This window comes from Anguilla anguilla, chromosome 8 (genome assembly GCF_013347855.1).
Source record: "Anguilla anguilla isolate fAngAng1 chromosome 8, fAngAng1.pri, whole genome shotgun sequence".
NCBI lineage: Eukaryota > Metazoa > Chordata > Actinopteri > Anguilliformes > Anguillidae > Anguilla > Anguilla anguilla.
The window spans coordinates 18,194,640-18,216,295 of NC_049208.1; the positions used below are offsets into that span (position 1 = coordinate 18,194,640).

Here is a 21,656-nt window from a genome sequence, read left to right on the forward strand (position 1 = left end):
TAAAACTACAAACGCACGGAATACAAGTTCCCTGAGATTCCACAAAAACCGAGTTCTTGTAAAAATGAAGGTTAAGACGGCCATAATAAGTACAAGCAACACAATGGCCTTTCCAATGTATTTACTTATCGTTACCAAACAAAAAGAGCAAATTAAAGAAAGAATTCAAACTTTATGTTTAGGTACTATAGCAGTGACATTACAGTCTTGTGAAAAGATAAAGGGATGTCAGGTGATTATGTAGTTTTGCACATTGCCTACCTACTGATGGCATCTGATGTCTGTGCAGCCACGGCAGGTGTCATGACACAACACAATCAGTGTTAAACCTAGGCTTCCCTTCCATCCTTACAGTAAATCAAATACTACAACAGGATACTGACGTGAGCTCCTAAGAACTCTTAAATTGTGTGGTGACTAGGGACTAGCACCCATAAAAATACTGTAGCTGGTACTGTGGCTGACCTTTCAAAACCATGCTGTCTAGTGCCTTGAGCTTCTTTTTCTAGCTGGAATAATTATTTATTAACTTGTCTTTGATAAAGCACAGATTGCAAACATAATACCAACAGATACCAGCAGATCCATCATGCCTTTTAAGCATTATTCATACTGGAGGTTTTGAGTTACTATGGTAAAGTAGATTAGCATGTACAGTTAAATATGATTACTATTAAGCCAAATCTACTTCAGTGTGACAATTTCATTCCCATTTAGTGTTATACTACATTCTGAATAAAGACACCACCTTGCAGATGATGGTGAATCCATCATAGATGGTCCAATAGTGCCACCTGGTGGCTAAATAATTTATTATTATTGTCAATGTTAAAATTGATACTTATTAGTAGCATTATCGCTATTTTTTATTATTATGCATAATTGTTACACCTCAGAAGTTATATAGCGGGCATGGATACACTGAAATATAATGAGCAAAAAGGAAATTAAAAAGCTACATTTCAGTTTCTGGGTAATAAATAGAAAACTTTTATTTGCACTTCATTAGTTTCAGAATGCCACAAGTTATAAATATCACAAAAACTGCTCAAAACATGCCAGCTTACTAAAATAACTAAAACTTGTTTAGTAACTCAAACAAAGTCCAGTTGGCTATTTAAATGACAAAATATTGCTGTAATATCAATATTTTTGCTTTAAATTAAACAGGAGAAAACAACAATTACTTGTACAAGATGGAAGCCTGCATCAGTGTCTGGTTCATTCATAAGACAGCAGATTGTAAACAGGCTGATCAAAATACCATCCTTTAAAATACTTGGGGCTCATAGTTTTAAACAGTAACTTGACTTTCAGGCAGATTTACTGCCTCCAATGGCACTCGCTTCATGTGTTCATGGAGCTGAAGAAAATAAATGCACACAGTACTGGCACCTGACAAAAAAGCCTTTAGGTTGGATACTGAAACTAACTAACTTCAGTTCCTGTTGAGATCCAATCAAAACAATTGACTACCTGCTGCTCAAGTGTACAAATGCAATTAGGCCATAATTACTGCTGCATGCTTCCTGGTAACAATTTCTTAACTGACAATTAACCATCTGCATTTGGGCACATCCAGGGTCCTTAATACACCATAATAAAACCAACAGCTGTGGCCTGTCATCGATAAACATGACAAAAACAAGAACTGCCAGGACACGGTTCTGTTATCAATAAGAATTCTTATTCCTAATTCCTCTTATTCCTAATCCAAATTCCTAATTACCCACACAACCACACCTTGCCCGTTATGGGTCTCCAGTTCCTGTATTTCTTTAAATGATCAGTTAAAAAAGGTAAATGGTACACAAGGGTGGTGTTCCTGAACTGAGTTTCTGAACCTGCCACAGCAGACACAAGAGAGGGCGCCACAAACGTGGCACTGTGGGCACTTTTCAAGGCTAACAAACAGTGCTCCGCTCTCTCAACCACCCAACCAGCACCCTCTGTCCTCAAAGCCAGCTTATTCAGACAAAGCAGGAATTCAGAGTGCCCACTAAAGGTCAAGTCGAAGTGGTATTTAAACCTTGAACAAAAGATATCAAACAAACAAACAAACAAGCCCTTTAAATGAAGGACAGAAGACAGAGTGCAGGCTGATGCAGCAGCAATTTCAGATTTCTGCCCCCTGTACACCGACTTGTACTGTACATATGAAAACTGTCCCTTTCAGGAGGTGAAAATAATTATGAACTACTTTACTGCTCAGTGTATTTGAGAAAGGCAGCCCTGTCAATATTTAGGAAAAAAGTTCTTCTGAATTCTTTAGAAGTTTTGAAGCCCAGAAAAATTATTTCTATATAATCTACCAGACCTGGACTGGATATATGTGTTGAACAGAAACATGGTTCCTGGTTTTTAGTGCTGACAATCTTCTGTTCTCATTATGCTATTTTTTCCAACAGTGGACTCTTACCTTTTCAAAACCAGCTTCAAACAACCATAGTGCAAAACATTACAAAAACATCACAAAAACTCAAAACAAGCATATCACAAAAGATTTGTGCCAGTTGACTCAGTCAGTAATACTGCTGTAAGGCAAAATAACTGTAAACTTAAAAACTACAATGAAATGATCCTTGTAAGGTTCAGACTGAAAATATTCTTAGTCCCTTATTTTTCAAAAGGCTCTATGGAGAAAGGGGCTTGCACAGTGAGTACTCAATCTCTGTACTTTCAGTTTACAAAGGTGGGGGAAGCAGGTCTGTGGAACTTCAATTACCGGAAGACAGACGGATGGAGTCTGAGCCCATGAATGTCAAATTAAATGTGTTCATCACTTGATACTAATGAGGATAATAATAATGAAAATTACATTATATGATGATTTTCATCAATTCCAGGACACACACAGACCTTACAGGGCGTTCCACACACCCCCTACCCCTTTCTGTCACATGATCAGGGAAGCTGAGGCTTTAGACTACTGTGGTGGTGCAGCAAATGGATGCTTACACACCGTTTCATGGGATTAATTAAAGAACAGGAAGTTACAGCACCCTGACTGATGAGCTCTACTACTCCTACCCATCACTGCAGGGGTGGCCAAGGGGTCTTTTTTGCAGAGGCGTGAGAAAGACCCAGCTGTCCTTGCCATCCTAAACGAGGTAGTCCCAGGGGTGCAGTTGGGAGCTATGTAGGGGAGGAAGTGCCAATTTGTTCGGAGTGTGCAGCCTGAGAGCAGAGGGCAGATAGGGTCCCTGTAGCTCCAGACTAGCTCTGCGCTGCCCCCTCCTGGCGGAAGAGTTCACTGCGGGGTGGGGCCTCAGCAGCAGCGGGGGCGGGGTGGGGGTAGCTCTGGGGGCACCTCCGGCTCCGGCTGTAGGCTCAGGACACTGTTGGACAGCTGGCTGGTGGGGATCTCCCCGGGAAGCTGCAAGGACACAGCGGTGAGGGGACAGAGAACGGAAACCTTCCTGCCTGCGTCTGTCAATCAAAACAGCAGCATTTCCATTCATGCGTGTCTGCTGATGTTTCGTGAATCTGTGTTGGTCAGGTCACCTGTACAGGCTGTGGAGTGAATATGCTCAATAAATACGCCTGGTCAATTGTGCTCTGTCTATCCATATGATTCGTACATAGATTTAAGTGCAGATGGTATAGGTGAGGAACACTGGACATGTGCACACACAGTGGCTTCAGCACTACTTTTTATCTAAACCTGACCCTTCTATTAAGTACAGAGCATATTAACAATGGCACATGTAAAGGGCCACTCCTTTTACTCATGTGACAGCAGAACTGACTCATCTGCTGAACTGACCTTGTTCAAAATGTCATTCACCAGCTTGAGAAAGATCTCATCAACGTTGAAGTTGTCCTTGGCACTCGCTTCACAGAAGCGCATCCCTGATATCTGTGAGGCAAACTGTTAAAAGAAAAAGAGAAAAAGAGCTTCATTATAACCATGTCTGGCACTGTGGGAGGTTTCTCCCAAGTCTATAAGTATGGCTGCGGTACACTAAACCTAGAGACTCTGGGGTTATGAGAGTCTCCTGACCTTAATCTCTCCACCATCATGAAAAGATTCTGTTGGGAGTGGTACAGAATGAGCAAAAACCCTTGCGGAAGTATCTAGAAAAGTGCCTGTAGGAATATTTCTGGGTTTAGGTGCTGTTTCTAAGAGATTGCTTTAATCCCATCAAGAGAGCAGATGATCACATTTTCACTGCGTAATCATGTCACAAGTGATCTTAAATTTCCAAAGTAACTGAACTGATTATATCTAAGGCAGCAGAGTGGGGTTATTAGTCAATCAGAAAGGTGACATGAGTGCCACCCAGTGGAGGGATGATGAAATATTTCTTCTGAAAAAAAAAAGTGTGGGATACCTTCCACACTGTAATTATGGGCAACCAATTTTGTCCACACTGAAGCTGTGAAGTTTTTCCAAAGTCACTGCTCCCTGTGGAATTCATCAGGACCTCTCCAGCTTACCCTTTCACCCTGGTGTCGGGTTATTACACGGTCAGCCTCGCAGTCCAGCTTGTTTCCAACCAGCAGGAGTTCTGCATCCTCTGAAGCATACTGCAGAAGAGCAGGCCAAGTCACAGGAGAATCACTCGCTCCTTATAGGAACCAAAAATGTTTCCCAACAATCAGAGGTTCCCACCTCCTGGTTAAGAATCAGTATAGCTGGCTAACAAGCTAAATATCGTTAGCAAGTAAGCTGTAATGCTCTATACTAGCCAGCTGCATCTTTGGTTTTAAATGAAGTATTTACAAGTTGAAACATTTTATGTAATCGTTAAAATACTGACTGTAAGAAAACATAAAATATGAAATATTGACAAATATGATTAAAAATAATGAATGAAAAAGCTGATTATTGACTCTTGTGAATCATAATGAAAATAAACCATTTCATGAGGTCATATCCTTTCATAGTTCCAGAACACTACCTTGTCAATCATTTTCATCCACTTGGGCAGGTCTTCGAACGTCTCCTGCTTGGTGATGTCATAGACCAGGACAATGCCTTTAGCACCGCGGTAGTAGGCCGAGGTGATGCTGTTAAACCGCTCCTGCCCTGCCGTGTCCCTGTACGCAATCACACATGCAGCATACGTGAGCTAAACTAACCGCAGTTGAGCTTCGCACAGCGCACAGCGACGTTGGCGAGTGTGCTGGGACGCCGGACCAGGGGCGACACACAGACACGTGACACGTTCAGAGCGGCCGTCCCTGCGTGCGGAGGGTTGGGTGAGAGATTAGTGAGGTGACCGCAGTGGCATGTTAATGTGAGCAAAGTGTCCAGCGCAGTCAAGCACTCACACCTCAAGCTGATATCGAGGCCGTCCTTAATTCCCTAGTCAGTCTCACAATAACACAGCAGATTTAAGGCGAGCTTTGAGTCAAAGTAAGAGCTCAATAACTGGCCTTCGCTCTCTCTGCACATACTTACACTGTCTTAAGGGTGTCTGCAGATCATCATTGAAACCTCATCACTATTCTTTGCACAATTATTTTTCAGCATGAAAACCCAACTCTGAAATCCTGAAATAAATAAAATATTATTTGGAGTCAAAAGGTATTTTACCCAAAGGGAAAGCAGCCTATTTAGCTGAACCTAGACATACACAGGCACACATAGCAGTATGTACAAACACAAAAAACACACACAGACAAAAGATTTACAAATGTCTGCTATGCCAAAACACTGCCTCTGGGGTTCATTCTCTCTTTATTCTATATTTTCTGAAATAGTAAGCATTTAATTTATTATTTCTACTGACCCAATATGGAATTAGTAATATGCTTAGAGATCACTACACCAAAACAGAGCCCAAAGCCTGCTGTTAATCTGGTAGCGGCTAACTTCATACCGTCTGAATGGAAACGCAACAAACTCAGAGTCATCCTTAATGAGACAAATCACCCATTTACCACAGAAGGGATGCAGAGCATGTAACTGGATCTGCACTGTAATTCAGAGCTGAATACCCGCCATTACTGTTTGCATAGATTCTACAGTGGCTGTCAGAAGTGAGTCACCCACTCCATGCAGGGAAACTGCTGGAACATTCCGCACTGAAGGCATAGAGGCCGGCCGTAAACACACAGGGAACTCAGGAGATGCTGGATGAGGCGGTCGTGTGGCAGGCCGAAAGAACAGAGATGGGTAGTCAGTGTTAGTGCGGTCAGCCAGTCCTCCATCACAGGCAACGCAATCAGGGGATGGAGCTCCTCTCCTCACCAAATCTGCAGTCTGATCTTCTTCCCTCTCAGCTCCAGCGTTTTGATTTTAAAATCAACTCCTACAGGAGACAGACACATTATTACAGCACAGCTGATTTTAAAATCAGCTCCTACAGGAGACAGACACATTATTACAGCACAGCTTATTTTTAAATCAACTCCTACAGGAGACGGACACATTATTATAGCACAGCTTTGATTTCAAAATCAACTTAAATAGGAGACAGACAAGCTACAGCACAGCTCTGATTTTAAAATCTGCTCATATAGGATACAGACATGTTGTTAGAGCACAACTTTGATTTTAAAATGTACTCATACAGGGGGCAGACGTGCTATTACAGCACAGCTTTGATATTATAATCTAGGCTACACATATAGAGGACAGGCAAGTTGTTGCAGCACATCTCTGTAATAACAGGTGCTGGATCTGATTGCTTGCATCAGCACCTGACTCAACAGAACCAGGCGAAATGACTGCCATACCACCCTTCACAGAAGGGTGGCCTATATTCTAATTTAAAAGACAGGAACTAAGCCACCCTACCCTATTTATAGACCATCTATGAAAACTAGCTGAAGAGCCTTTACTCCCCTGGGAATTCTTCCAGACATTGAGTATAACAAAGACACATTATATGGGCTACATCAGTCATTTCACCCATCAAGGTCTGTCCACCCGAAGTGAATCACTTTGTGAATGGAGTAACCTGGAAGGCATAATATACTGGGGAACAGAAAAGTGCAGACTGTAACACTAAGACTGGTAGTGTGATCCTGGAATTGTCCCAGGAATTGAGAAACACACTTGGGCATCTCCCATAAGCTGATGGCTTTCTTAAAGCCACACAAAATTCTAAATGGCAATGGCAAATAAAATTTTTAAAAAGAATCATATTTGTTCCATACTGGGCTGTCTGAAGTAACAGGACTATTTTGGGAACAAGTACTGTGATTCTGTCTTTTATGATTAAGGTTCACACACCCATCCCATCCAGAGCTTGTGGGATTTGCTATATTTTGTTTCCTAGAAGGGATCCCTAAACCGAGCTCACTGTATTGCTTCAAAAATAACTACCTCAGGAGCTGTGAGCACTTCCAAACTGTGATTCTGTCAAAGCTCTACAGCTGCCACTGCTGTACCTCTTCGGCTGAACCCAGAGACAGCGACACGAGCTCTCTATTTATACCATGCATTGTAAATATACACCCCGGGATATGAAGGGGAACTTAACAGGGCCAAGCATACAGTCTCTCTCTCATACTCAGTCACACAAACACACATACATACACACCAATAAACATGCACATTCACTGACACACACATAAACACAGAAACCTAGACTCTCACATACTCACAGACAAAGACAGATGAAGACAGACACACACTCACAGGAACACACAGAGACACAGATGCGCACAATCACACACACACACATTTTCCACCCATCTGTTAATGAGTCATACAGTCAGACTATGAAGATGATAAGAAGGATCTTACAGCAGTAAAGGCATATGGTTTATACTGTGTTTCTGATGTCTTTCCTCACTGAAGAACCGTCTGCAGCCTAAGCCCTGGGCCCAGCTGTTTACTCTGTAAGACTGCTCTACACTCTCAAAAATGATGTGTCAATATCCAACACATGTTTGCGTTACTACTTTCGTGTCAAAGTTACTACTTTTGCCTAACAAATACAGTTTGTGTGTTACAAAGGGATACTTTTTAACAAAGACTGTGTTGAAAGTAACGCAAAATGTGTTTTCCTTAACTAGACATGAAGGTGTGTTTAAAAAATGGCACGTTATGCGTTGCTTATAACATATCTGTTTTGAGTGTGGTGCTCTCCTGTTACCAGCACGCTACTCCGTGTTCGAAAACAAGTACTGTAAACACCAACATTGCACATGCAGTGGCAGCAGTTCAAACCAGGGGCCGTACTTCATTATACAACATTAAAATCTGATAAACACCTGCTCTGAACTTCTAAACAGACCACAGAACGCATTATCCAGACCAGGACTTGTTTTGCTTTTGTGAATTTGCAAGGTGTTCATAAAATTACTAAGAAATTCAAAAGCACTGTAGTACAATAACCTCAAAATGTGTACAATTTCACGAAATTCTTCCACAGCAACTGAGCAGACAATGCCCTTGAGATTGACATTTCATTGTTATCGTGATACATGGATTCAGAGGAAGTTAAACCAAGTCTGTTAAACAACTAGCAAATTAGTAGCTAGCTCGCTAGCGTCAGCTAAACTCACTGGCAACACTACGAGCCACCGTTTGAGGAAATAATGTAAAAACGAGTTATCATTCTTAAATGAATCCACTCGCTAAATATCTATCCCGCAATGGTAGAACACTGTTTGTGACTCCAGTGTAACTACATTTTTAATGACGATCGCTAACTGCGACCCAGGTAACCACACAGCAGCTGACTGCGAGCAGATATTGTGCCCACCTGGCTATCACATAGCTGGCGGTATGTGTGTGATCCTTACCCACTGTAGACTTGCAAGCTTCGCAGAAAGTGTCGTCTGTGAACCTCTCCATGATGCTAGTCTTGCCCACGCCACGGGAGCCAATGATAATCACTTGCAGTTTGTGATCGGCTGGCCGCGGCGGCATCTTCCTCCGGCGCGACTGAGCCCCAGTCAGAGCCGGGGACCCACCGGCAGAGCCCCCGCTAAATCCACCCCCACCGCCCCTCCTCAGGATCTCGTACCTCGAATCCATCAGTAATTCCACATTGGTGTTACCTGCTACACGTTTCAAAGTGTCCGAAAATTATTCGAATACTTCTTACAAACTTTGTTGTGCGTGTCGTTCTGAGTTTCCTAAAGTTCCCCTCTCCTCTGGTCTTATACAATAGGAAAGGGAAACCGCAAAGCGCGTCAACATGTCCGGGATCCACTTCCGGTTCCCTACAAACAGCTGATGGAATTTAACACCATTCAGAAAAATTAAATGATTTGCTCTTTGTTTTCAGACACAGTCGGTGGTATTATCTTACAGCCCATTGGTAGCGTTTCCTAGCAGTAGTATGGGGGTGGCCGTGGTATCCCCATCTTGGTGTAATCTTGGGGTAATTCTGAAGAACAAGAACACAACCACTTGTCCTAAGATTGTGTATGTCATATATTTTTGAGGAAAATAATTTCTGTCTGAGACATTTTCCACATTCATTGTGTCATACAATCTAACATGCCAATAAGAAATTTACAAACTATCAAGTCATTTACAGAAAGACCATCCTGTTTACCTGCCTAACAACATACATCAGCTTTCATTAGCTCCCCTGTATTAAGCGCCCAGCTTTTTACTGAAGTCAGTTTAAAAAATGAGGCTAACAACCTGCTGGTATTGTACGCATACATTGAAAGCTTGCTTTGGTTTGCAGAAAAGTTCACGTTGATTCTGTTAATTTGTGTATATGGAAATGCGTGGGTGCTTCAATACATTATCTGCCTGTATTAATTTGCAAGTTCCAAGTTGCACCCTCTCGCTATTGAACATCAGTGGTATGTCATCAAAGCTGTATTATTTGAAGGAACTGAACATCATTTACAATTAGACATGGAAATTAAAACGACAAAAATGCAATTAAAATGACTCATTATCATTATTGCTATCATTATTATATTATTTGACGTTACCGAACCCATTGCTTATTTTGACTGAAAAATGCAAACCCGAGAAGCGCAAACCTGTGCACTGCAAGAGCCTCTTGGGCTTCCGTAACCAAGGACAAGCGCACGTCTACAAATAGGATAATCCTATGGAATTTTATTTAAAAAGATATTTTTTTTATTTAACGTCACTGTTAAGTCTACCCCCGGGTCATGGCTGCTCAGAAAATAAATGAAGCTCATGAGCACATCGCCAAAGCTGAAAAATGGTAACGGTAACGTTAAAAATGAACGTTGGATATTTTTGTTGATGTTCGGATAAGCATTAGCCTAGCTATTTTGCCAAGGTTAGCTGGCTGAGGGTATAGACTAGTGTATGATCTGGAGCTAATGCTAGCTAACCGTTAGTTTTACAAGCATGGGCACCAGTCATACAGCTAACCTTAGCTAAATAGCTACCTCAGTTAAGATATATGTAGATCGGCATCTTTTTGCTATCCGTTATTTGGTGTCACTGCTGTATTAATCAGACTGGATATTTAGTGGCTAGCTAGCTTTGCTAGCTAAACAGTTATGTTTCTGTCCCAGTAAATACCTAGCGGTAACGGTACCGTAGCAAGCCAGAAATCCCGTTATTTTCTTGTTGGATAGCACGATATGTTCTCACGGTACACCAAGCAAAAATGTAACTATTGACACAATAACGTGACGGTATCAAAAGGGGTGCCAAGATTGTTATGCTCTATTTATTATGTCCACTGTGGTATGTATATAGATATATTTGGTTCAGCATTCATGATCAGCGAGGTGTCTGTTCTGTGGTTATTGCTAACTTTATAGGGACAGTGATAGTTGGAATATCTCAAGTGCAACATCCACGATGCTTTCCCCATTTATCAGGTTTGGGACAGAGACCTCGGCTCTTTAAATTAGGGACAACATGTCATTATGACCGACTGTACCCATTTTTATAACGTCACGATTTTAAGACACGTTATCTTTTACTCAAATAGCCCATTATTTTAAATATACAATCAGAAGGAAACAAGTATCACGTCGTGTATTAGTCGTAATAACGGAAAACACGTATAAATGTTTATGTTTCACTAATCGTAATGTGATTCATTGTTATGCATGCACTTGTATTATCTGACATTGTTTTATTGTAACGTTTCGCATTTCAGTTTAAAAACAAGTTTGACAAAGTGGAAACCGGACTTTGACAGCGCTGCATCAGAGTACGCAAAAGCAGGTAAGGAGAGATGAACATTAGTGACATACAGTGAAACATTTCATAGCCACAGTTTTGATGTGTAGAAGTGTTGATTACAAAATTTTGTGACGCAAGGGTTTCAATCCTCCGCGTGCAGTACCCTCATGTAGTCACAAGGGGTCCTTACTTTTTTAAATTTACTGTACCTATTTGTAATGTTTATTTCAAGTACGGTCCTTACGATGCTATTTATGTTTATAGTTCTGTACCTTTTCTGAAACATATGGGGCATAGTGAAAATATAATTAGGAGTAACATGTTTAACCTGGTGAAGATTTAATGGTGAGTGGATGGTGTGTGTGACCTGCGATAGATTGGCAGCAGTGTATAACTGCCTCTCGCCAAATGCACGCTGCCCCCCCCCCACCTGCCCAGGATAAGTGGGTACAGATAATGTACAGTATGGATGGATGTGTAACCTGGTGTTCTGCTGCTTCTGTATCTCCTTCAAGCTGTGGCTTTCAAAAATGCCAAACAGTTTGAGCAGGCTAAGGATGCCTACCTGAAGGAAGCCGAATACCACACTGAAAATAAAGCGTATCCTTCCATGTTCTGCGTGCCTAATCGTGCAACTTTAACCAAAACTGTGCTCCTACAAAACTAACCAGCCCTGGTTCACTAGCTGTATGTGGCTCAACAGAGGATGCCCCTGCTGCAGACTTGCCAATTTCAGTGTGAGGATTTGTTATGGTGTGATTTGTACAACCACCACCAAAATTTGAGGTGGATTAGAATTCAGATGGTCATTTGCACAAAAAAAGTGTAAAGCACTTCTGGGTACATGTGGTGGTTAAATTAAACATTGATAATAACTGAAGATCTGCACTTTCTGTACATTTGCCTTCTCAATTATATTCTTACTAATAGTGCGTTTATTTATACCACGCTCAAGGTTCATTGGGAACATTTGTGCATTTATAATAGTTATGTACTTAACTTTATTCTTTACAGTTTATTCCATGCTGCTAAGTAAGTATCAACTCTGCACATCAGTCACAGAACATTAATACTTAATGCTGTTTGTTGCAAGTTTTAAGCATATTATGCTTTCTTGCAGGGCACTTGAACAAGCAGGTATGATGATGAAGGTGAGTTATGTTGCAGATATTTTTTCTTGATGTTCAATATTGATATCTGGGATGACTATCAATAATGCATGTGTAAGTGTACTTTTATTAAGAGTCCCATTGTCAGTGGGAAAGCTGCAGTAAACAGTGTGGCTGCATCTGTGTAGGATGGAATGGAAATTCCTGATGAAAAGAGAATGAGAATTATACTGGCTGTGTATGGAGAGAGTGATGTTTAACTCATCAGACATTCTGCCAGTCATCCTCTCAGCCAATGGCATTGAGCTTCTGGGAGAATTCTGCATGATTACAACCCTTCCAAAGGTGTACCGGATTGATACAACACCTTTCTAAATGCGATGTGCTCACCACAGTCAATTCAGTTCAGTTCAATTCAATTCAATTTTATTTGTATAGCGCTATTTACAGAGAACTGTCACAAAGACACTTTACAGTGTAGCAACAGTCATATGACCAGAAGTGATGGTAGCAGTGTGATGGTGTAGGTGAGGCTCATACCTGTGGGTTCTCTGCAGGATATGAAACGCATGCCAGAAGCCGTGCAGTACATAGAGAAAGCCAGTATGATGTATGTGGAGAATGGAACCCCAGACACCGCAGCGATGGCTCTGGATCGGGCTGGAAAGTATGTTCATCTGTTTATGACCTCATCCTTCCCCACATAGATTAATAAAGAGGGGAATTGATGTTTTATGTGGCTGAAGTTTTAACTTATAATTATCATTTAGTATGCATAACATTTCATTTATATAAATGTAAAAATAGATTCAACTGGTAACTGAGGCCTTTGTAACCTTGAGAGAGGTGCTGAACCTGGTGCTGTGGCTTGTGTCCATTGTCTCAGGCTCGTAGAACCTACAAATGTAGCGCAAGCTGTGGATCTCTACCAGAAGGCTGCTTCTGTGTTTGAGGTGAGTTGGGCGTTGCATGAAAGAAGATGAAAAAAGATGAAAGTTTGTAATTGCAGCTACTAATTCAACCTGCTTGTATGGCAATTTCTATAGAAGATTTTGCTGCAGTTAAATGAGTTTTGTTTTGGTAATTAAATGAAATGCAGCCACTGTGTTACTGATGATAATCGAATCGATAAACGGTGGTTTGGCAGCCTGGGATTTGATGTTTTATGCGTCTGCGTGTGTGTGTGTGTGTGTGTGTGTGCGCGTGTGTGCACGTGTGTGTGCGCGTGTGTGCACGTGTGTGTGCGTGTGTGTGCACGTGTATGTGTGCATGTGTGCACAGAATGAGGACCGTCTGCGACAGGCTGCTGAGCTCTTGGGGAAGGCCTCAAGACTCCTGGTTAGACTACGCAGGTACACCACAGCTCTCCTCCTGTTTAAAAACGTAGCTCCTTCCTCAGTGTCGAACCCCGCCCACCCCACCAGCTCACACATTGACTTCTCTCCTCAGTAACTGTGGCTTGTTTCCATCAGACTCGATGAAGCTGCCGTTTCCATTCAGAAGGAGAAGAATATGTACAAAGAGATAGAGAACTACCCTACATGCTTTAAGGTATGAGCCAGTTTGGAATGGCAGGAAATGTTTCATAATTTCTGTCAGATTTCAGAATACAGCTTATGCATAATGACATTTTACATCAGTCAGAGGGTGCTCACTCAAAAACTCAGTGATTTCACTGGTTACTTTTGCTTTGAATTGATATTGCAGCTGTTCAGTACAACAGGACTTTTATCACCCAGATGGATGTTTTCAGCATGACTTCATTTTGTTTGTTTTAGAAAACAATTGCGCAGGTGCTGGTACATCTTCACAGAAATGACTTTGTCGCTGCAGATAAGTGTGTCAGAGAGACTTACAGGTATGTTGTTCAAAAGACACCTCCACATGCACTGTTAGAAATGAAAATGAAATCAGATAAAATTAGAAATGAGAATGTTTTGACATGTTTTGACTTATTTTGACTTATGTATGTTTTGACATTCTTTTGATGTTTTGTTAGCTGTACAAAATGAATTACTTTGTTTTTTATTCTTCCAGTATCCCAGGGTTCAGTGGGAGTGAGGACTGTGTTGCTCTGGAGCAGTTATTGCAGGGGTATGATGAACAAGATGAGGACCAAGCATATCGTGTCTGTAACTCCGCTCTATTCAAGTACATGGACAACGACGTGAGTATTTTAGAAAAGTGCTAAAAGCATTTTTGTGGCCCTCTGTATGCGCAACATTGACAATTAAATAATTTGAATATGTAGTAAATATAGGAACACTGTGCAGTATTGGGTTCTGACTGAGGGGAAGAGCTGAGTGCAGCATTGGGTTCTGGGGGTAGAACACTGCAGTATTGGGTTCTGGGTGAGGGCGGGGGGGTGGGCACTATGCAGTATTTGGTTCTGGGGAGCTACAGCTTTGTGCAGTATTGGGTTTTGAGGGGGGTAGTGTACTGTACAGTTCTGGGTTCTGGGGGGGGGTGGTGGTAGAGCACTGTTCAGTACTGTGTTCTGGGTGGGCAGGGTAGATCACTGTGCAGTATTGGGTGGGTTCTGAGGGCTGGGGTGCCAGCATTAATGACCCCTCATCCTGTTTTCCCAGTATGCCAAGCTGGCTATCAGTCTCAGAGTCCCTGGAGGTGGAAAGAAGAAGAAATCCCCCACCGCTCCACAGGGGGGAGCTGGAGGTGCAGCTGAAGAGGATGATGATTATGAGGGAGGTCTGTGTTAACCACAGAACCATAAACCCTAAAACCCCAGTCACACAGTACCCATCCTGTATGAGAGGCGGAGCCCTGTTAGTTATACTGTCCCCTCCCATTTAGGCCTCCTTAAGGGAGTTCCCTTAATATAGAAAACAGTGTATTTCCTGCTATCTGTACAGTATTAGGCATTATTGTATTGCTATTTATTTGATTATCAGTCTTGTTCCAACTTGTTTTGGAGAAAATAGGCAAAACGTGTGTAATATATGAGAGTTATTTATTAACAGTATCAGGGGAGTTTGAAGAGACCCTTTAACCTTGTGTAGGCAATCTCCATTTGTCTACCTCAGGATTGCTGTCCAGCAGGTAGGACAGACATACAGAAAGACTGATGTTAGTCAATGACATCAAAAAAACGCAATGTGGGGACCAGTGCAATGAGAGTTTTAACAAGTTGTAAAATGTTTTTCTTTTTTTAGCCTCCCCCTCAAAAATAGCCACTCACCAACTGGTGTTCGTTTCAGTTGATTAGTGCCAGCCCATCCCAGATGTGATGCATCCCATCAGATCGTATGTGTAATTGGTGTGAGTCAATGTATTTAGCCATCATGTAATAATAATAAGTACTTTAAGGCAACATTAGTGTTGTGGAAATGGAGGGCATGGCTTGATTGAGGGCTACAGCATGGGAACTACAGGAGAAACATCCCTCTAGTGAAAGCTCAGCAATAAAATGTTTTCTGTTGTCACGTTCCTTTTTTAATTCTTATTTTATATGTGGGTTATCTGTAGAATCATTCCACAGTGAGTTTTGTACATATTGTCAACTTATTGTCAGTTTAAATCACAAGAGCTGTAATTGTTGAGTATATTTACAACAGGAGCTTGGGTAAAGGCTAAATGGGCATTCCCTCATATGTCACCCCTGATTTGTGAGAACATAGCCTTGTACTGTACATCCTAAGCACTGTACTGTAACACTGCTTGTTGAGTTGCTATTGTATCTAGCCACAAATTACATGGTCTTGTAAATTGTGTCTCCCAAAACATGTGATGTGTCAGTGTGTTAGAAAAGAAACAGAATCCTTATATTGCTGCTGAAAATAAAACCTTGTCAATTTATTTACTCATCTTTTTTTATGAAACATTATGAAGAAAAGCTGTTACCAATTCCCAGTGCATTTTAGGTCATTTCTGTGTATCAGATTAGTTCAGGTTTATCATTGTTATAAATATCTGACACGATTCTGGTAAAAAATGACATTGTTTTAACATATCATGGCAGATTGCTAGATTCACAGTTGTCCTGCATGTCATGTACCTGGAGTTTTGTTGTTCAGTCATGATGGCAAAACATGAAGGTTCAAATTTGCTGTAAATAAAAACTCACCAAATAAATTTTAGTGTTTAGCTTTGAGATTGTATTGGTGAATTAGTTGAAATTAACAATGGGATTCAGTCAGATACACTTGGTCAGATTAAGAGCATATGCAGTTCTATTAAGATAGCAAATCAATTCAGTTCTGTTTCTTTGGCTCCAAACAACTGAATTTCAATGCTGATAAAGACTGAAAAATCCAAGAAACAGGAAGACGCGTGGCCTTAAAATAATGGCATCTGGGCTAGTGACAAAAATAGTAAAGAAACACTGATATAGCACGGCTTGTAACTTTCTTGCACTTTTTATAGGTATTAAATAAATATAAATAATCTGAGAGATTATTTTTCTAAATTGAGGAGAGTCATCACACTATTTATGCAACTTTTGAGGAATAAAACAATTAACTAATATAGTCATTTCCCACTTTTCTATAATATTTGCGGCTTGATTTGTAGAAAATGTTTTTATGTAAAAATTAGATAAGTTAGATAAACAAACATTGGTGAGTTTCAGAGCAAAGTGTAGTTTTAACAGTACAGTAACAGTAGTGTGAACAAACTTACTTCCTGAGTTGCATTGGCAAATGCCAAAAAAGCAGACTTTGAGATGCAGCACTAGATTAATCCAATAAGGTTTGTTTGGGTTTGATTCAATTGCATATGCTTTTAAACTGACTAAGTGTGTTTTAATTCATCTAGATTTAAATCTCAACATGCCTGAAAATGATTTGGCTAATCTGACTGGATGAAAGCTTGAGGTGGTAGCTAAGCCCACTAAAGCCTACTAGTAAAATCAGAACCATCTGCTTTTGATAACAGATGAGTTAGGTTGCAAAGCTATACTGTACTGCTATATCTACATGGATGAATAAAAAGGAAAAAAAACCACCACACACAAATTTCCAACATGTGCTTTATTTTCAGGTCATTGGACCATGACTAAACCACATATCCTACATACAGATACAGTCAGAGATATTCACATTTCTTTTCCAGAAAAACGTATGTACATGGAATGAAAATTCTTCATAGCAATATTTAATTTAATTTTCTTTCATGCAACAATGTATTCTGACGTATAGGTTCCTTCGGTTGGAGTTATGCTAAAGGGGTGATCTTCACTTGTTCTGAAGAGTAAATTAATTTAACTTGACCTCCTCACCTCCTTCCTGTGATTTTATAAGAATGTTGGCTTGAAAGTCTGAAATGGACTTGAAATGTTTTTGGAAATCCCAGTATGATAAATGCTTTAGTGCAGTAGCCTACAGAAGTCTGTAGTCTTTCCTTAGACTGGCCGTTTCTGTGTCTGCACACTTCTCTAAAATTGGAAGTGTCTCCCCTGGGAGATACATATGTCCTGACCAACAGTGAAACACTACAAATACCTACTACAAATATCTTCACTGATGTTCATCCTGAAAAATACTCATTCTGCCATCCTGGTTCATCACAGCTAATGCTTACATCCCAATTGGCCAATGCTTATGTGGTCCAACAAACAAAATGGAAGTGAAGAATAAGTTCTGGTGAGATGGTGTTTTTTCCTGAGCAATAGATCTGGTTTACGTGTTCAATTTACTGTTGAAACAAAGTAAGGCAAGTAAAGATTGTCGTGTTGTTTTTCGAAATGTCTCAAAGGTAATTTATTTGCTCGTAAAACCATTTTAAGGATTTCAGGATTTATGAAAAGAAAAACAATCTGAAAAGTGGGTTGTGTCACTCCACCAGTTGCTGCACTTTTGCATTTCCATGATTGGACTGCAGAAACACCTGCGTTCTTTCAAATACCAGACTGCCTTTCAGGACCGTTAATTTAACCTCACAGGGATCGTACTCATTCTAATCTGAACAGGGCAGAATCTGGGCCAGAGAAGACCTGCTCAGTATGGAGCCCTTGTGTTCTTCCGTGGCTGAGAAGACCTTTAACCTTAAGTGGACTGACGGCCGTAAATTCTTCAGTGTAATGTCGAAGGAAACAACTGCATTGGACACTGCAAGCGAGCTGTGCTGCGGATTAGTCAGTTGTACGGGGCAGTGGGAATGCGCGGGCGGGAGCTCGTCTGGCCACTGCAAGGTCCAATCCGCTCAGAGAGCAGCTGCTGCTTAGAGGATTGTGCTTTTCTTTATTACTGACCTACTCTTCAGCCGGGGTGGGGTTGGAGCCCTGGGTCTCACTCGTCCTTCTCCCGGGTCCATTTGATCATGGTCTCTGGGGAGCGGTACAGGAAGATGAGCTTGGAGTACAGGTCCTCCTCCAGGTCCAGCTCGCCCGTCTCCCGCACCAGGAAGATGTCGGTGCACAGCTTGAAGATGCGGTCCACGCAGGGCAGCTCCTCGAACATGATGGTATGGGAGATGCCGCTGAAGAACTCGCGCACAAACTTCCCAATCACCAGCACCACTGTGGTGTACAGACCCATGATCCTGTGCGTTTGCGGGGGGACGGGGGAGGACATCGTTAATCACCTTTACATGCTTTTAAATTATCTTGACTGCATGCTTGTGTTAACATCAGTTAAGTGGGAGAGGGAAGGATTATTTTGCTTAACTGGGGTTGCCAAGATGACCAATTTGATGAGCAGAAGGGGAGTTTGTGCTCAACCGCAGAGAATACCCTGTACTCAATGTGATTGAGCACACACCTTCCTCTGGTAACTCCATGCTGGGGCTTATTAAGTTTTCCAAGACATTACCAATAAAGAACAACTGAACTGCAATGAGGGGACAAAGAGAAACTTACCCATATCCCGCCAAGAAGCCCAAACTAGGCGGACTGACTTTATCGCTGAAAACATAGAGCTCCAGTTTCTCGTTCACTCTTTCCTGTTTTGAAGGGGAAAGGCTGATTTTCCCTGGATTAATCTGATTGACGATCCACCATAACTGGGTTTGGCCGGAACTGTTGGTTGTTCTGTGCAGGTTCAGAGAGATGTTGTCGAACTTGCTGTCTGAGATGCAGGACAGGGACCCATGAAACATCACGACTGTATGAGTGCTTACACACATGAGTACACACCATAACACACAGACACAGACACACACACACGCACACCCCATACCATACATACTCACATGCACACATACCCCATACCACACACACACACACACACACACACACACAATGAACACATTCTAAAAAATAATCCTGGGAATGCCCGTTTGTGTCTCCCTCCTCAGGATAAACTTTGGCCTTTCAAACTGTTTTAAATTCACACACGCTATGCATGTGAAGCATATGTACTACCATAAGGGTACAGCTGTTAGATGGGCTGAATTCACACATGCTGTGAATGCAAAGCATATATGTGCTACCTCCAGAGTACATCTGTTTGACAGGATTGGCCTCTGCGTCGCTGCGAGCTCGGAGGTAGCGCGGGAAGAGGTATGGTATAACCCTGTCCAAGCAGAGAAGAAAAAGATGACCTCAGACAGGATGGTTTTTAAAAGTCCATTTTGAGAGATGGTTTTTGTGATGAACAAAACACTTTATATATTTTTCATTTTTCAGAAACAGACTCGAAGGTCTAGAGTATGCCCACGCTTTGCACAGAGCTTAGCACCTACAGTACTTACACAGGATCAGACCTTGTTCCATTTAACAAACCGTTGAGCTCTTCCTGTACTTTTATACCAAGCAGGACGGTATGCTTTTGTGATGCAAACTCGGATTTGGCTCCTAAAGACAGGTTCCTGCTCAACAACAATGACAACAACAAGCGCATAAGTCACTTCAGACAACACAGAGGCCCACAGGACAGCCATAACAGCAGACAACGCGTTTGTGAGGGTTATGAGATCATGGGCATTTTTCCTGGCTGTATTGGAGCTGGAGTTAGCCTGGCTGAGCGTCAACATGCTGTGCAGAAGTTGTGCTGTGCTGTACAGTGCTGAATCTGTGCAGTAGCTCTGTTGTGCTGTGTAGTAGTTGTGCTATGCTGTATTATAGCTGCGCTGTGCTGTGCAGTAGCTGTGCTGTGGTGCATAGCAGCTGTGCTGTGCTGTGCAGTAGCTGTGCATTAGCTGTGTTGTGGAGTAGATGTGCAGTAGCTGTGCTGTGCAGTGCTAGACAGTAGCTGTGCTGTTTCTGTGCTGCACTGTGCTATACCTCTGGATAGACCAGGACATGGTGATGGTGACGCCTGGACTGTTCAGATCCTTCTTCAGGTTGCTCATGCTGGGTGGACTGATGGTCCACAGGGAGCTGGAACTGCCCTCCAGGACAGCAATGGTCAGGTCATCATAAGTGTAAGTTTCGAGGAACTGCAAACCCTCCTGCATTCGGGTAGCAAAGAGCACTTATGTCATGTACACACTACTAACACCAACAGCATTTCAAACTTCAAGCAAGCCCATTAATCATTACCCTGCACTGCTGCTATAAATATTTTAGATTACATATTCAGAACAAAAAATGTGCTTATCATCCCCTGAAGATTCTTAGAAAAATGTTTTGGTGGCGCTGTACATACTGTGTGACATTTGCATGTCTTCTTGAATGTTTCAAACTGCGCACTGGTAACGTTACGTAGGTGATGCTGTTGTGCGCTCATGGTAAAAATAGGCTGAAAAATACAGTAAAAAATATATTAATCCACAAAACCATCAAATACATGTGTTAATGCTGCATGAATTAATATATTCGCGACACTCATTAAATGCAATTTCTCTATCAGTCTCTGCCTTACGCATTCTGTTAGGGCTTTTACAAGTGACCCTTCTAAAGGGGGGAGACATTAATTCTTCTCATGTCCAATCAAACGCTTTCCCAGAGTTTCATTGAGAATGCTGAGTCCTTTAAAACCCTACATCTTCAACTGGTGATTGACCCTAATTTAAGACCCTCATTACCTGTAAGCCACCCAGGGTGATTTTGACCGAAACGTCGAGGGGTGTGTTGACCACTCCAGCCACAGATTTGACCAGAGACATGAAGAGCAGGGGGAACCAGACGATGCAGATGAGCAGCATCACGATCATGCCCCCCATCCCGTACTTCACCACCTTCTTCTTCTTCTGCCCGCGAGGCTGAGGATACCGCTGAGCGACCACAACCGCACAGGAAAAGCCACACGTTTCACTACAAAACCCACACGTTTCACTACAAAACCCACACGTTTCACTACAAAACCCACACGTTTCACCACAAAACCCACACGTTTCACTACAAAACCCACACGTTTCACCACAAAACCCACACGTTTCACCACAAAACCCACACGTTTCACTACAAAACCCACACGTTTCACTACAAAACCCACACGTTTCACCACAAAACCCACACGTTTCACTACAAAACCCACACGTTTCACCACAAAACCCACACGTTTTACTACAAAACCCATACGTTTTACTACAAAACCCACAGGCACTGACCGGTCCATTTACCGGCGTCATTACTCAAGACACACAACAAAACTATGGGCTCAATGTGA

General features: G+C 41.8%; 3 protein-coding genes across 4 annotated transcripts in view; 1 reads left to right on the plus strand and 2 right to left on the minus strand.

The window, feature by feature from the left end:
* Positions 1 to 966: 966 nt before the first annotated feature.
* LOC118233859 (ras-related protein Rab-12-like) lies at positions 967 to 9,136 on the minus strand. Of its 2 annotated transcripts, none has more exons than XM_035429901.1 (6): positions 8,707 to 9,136; positions 6,200 to 6,260; positions 4,905 to 5,043; positions 4,441 to 4,530; positions 3,767 to 3,871; positions 967 to 3,376 (listed from the first exon to the last, which is right to left on the minus strand). In XM_035429901.1, the coding sequence occupies exons 1-6, from the start codon at positions 8,939 to 8,941 to the stop codon at positions 3,269 to 3,271; spliced, it is 738 nt and encodes a 245-aa protein (XP_035285792.1). In that variant the 5' UTR covers positions 8,942 to 9,136; the 3' UTR covers positions 967 to 3,268. The 2 variants fall into 2 exon arrangements, with proteins under 2 accessions (XP_035285792.1, XP_035285793.1); XM_035429902.1 differs by having other exon boundaries at positions 6,002 to 6,260; positions 8,707 to 8,794.
* A 781-nt stretch (positions 9,137 to 9,917) lies between these two features.
* napgb (N-ethylmaleimide-sensitive factor attachment protein, gamma b) lies at positions 9,918 to 15,966 on the plus strand. Its single transcript, XM_035430097.1, has 12 exons — positions 9,918 to 10,103; positions 11,019 to 11,086; positions 11,560 to 11,644; positions 12,059 to 12,076; positions 12,165 to 12,195; positions 12,711 to 12,820; positions 13,040 to 13,106; positions 13,435 to 13,505; positions 13,626 to 13,704; positions 13,932 to 14,011; positions 14,191 to 14,320; positions 14,742 to 15,966. Exons 1-12 carry the CDS (start codon positions 10,048 to 10,050, stop codon positions 14,868 to 14,870), a joined length of 924 nt encoding a protein of 307 aa, XP_035285988.1. The 5' UTR covers positions 9,918 to 10,047; the 3' UTR covers positions 14,871 to 15,966.
* A 1,209-nt stretch (positions 15,967 to 17,175) lies between these two features.
* LOC118233933 (piezo-type mechanosensitive ion channel component 2-like) overlaps positions 17,176 to 21,656 on the minus strand; it is an 82,217-nt gene continuing 77,736 nt past the window's right edge. Inside the window, exons 48-54 of the mRNA XM_035430094.1 lie at positions 21,073 to 21,261; positions 20,694 to 20,786; positions 20,330 to 20,496; positions 19,798 to 19,914; positions 19,537 to 19,619; positions 18,965 to 19,172; positions 17,176 to 18,648 (exon numbers count right to left, since the gene is read on the minus strand). Coding sequence (XP_035285985.1) covers positions 18,396 to 18,648; positions 18,965 to 19,172; positions 19,537 to 19,619; positions 19,798 to 19,914; positions 20,330 to 20,496; positions 20,694 to 20,786; positions 21,073 to 21,261 — 1,110 coding nt within the window. The 3' untranslated portion in view covers positions 17,176 to 18,395. The remainder of the gene's footprint in view (positions 18,649 to 18,964; positions 19,173 to 19,536; positions 19,620 to 19,797; positions 19,915 to 20,329; positions 20,497 to 20,693; positions 20,787 to 21,072; positions 21,262 to 21,656) is intronic.

Excerpts from the sequence above, each read along its gene's own strand:
- LOC118233859 (XM_035429901.1), bottom strand. The coding sequence starts at position 8,941 with ATGGATTCGAGGTACGAGATCCTGAGGAGGGGCGGTGGGGGTGGATTT. Across the intron at positions 4,531-4,904 it reads GGATGAAAATGATTGACAAG|TATGCTTCAGAGGATGCAGA; the intron begins GTAGTGTTCTGG and ends GCTCTTCTGCAG. Across the intron at positions 3,377-3,766 it reads TGAATGACATTTTGAACAAG|CTTCCCGGGGAGATCCCCAC; the intron begins GTCAGTTCAGCA and ends GTGTCCTTGCAG.
- napgb (XM_035430097.1), top strand. The coding sequence starts at position 10,048 with ATGGCTGCTCAGAAAATAAATGAAGCTCATGAGCACATCGCCAAAGCT. Across the intron at positions 12,196-12,710 it reads AAGCAGGTATGATGATGAAG|GATATGAAACGCATGCCAGA; the intron begins GTGAGTTATGTT and ends GGTTCTCTGCAG. Across the intron at positions 14,321-14,741 it reads TCAAGTACATGGACAACGAC|TATGCCAAGCTGGCTATCAG; the intron begins GTGAGTATTTTA and ends CTGTTTTCCCAG.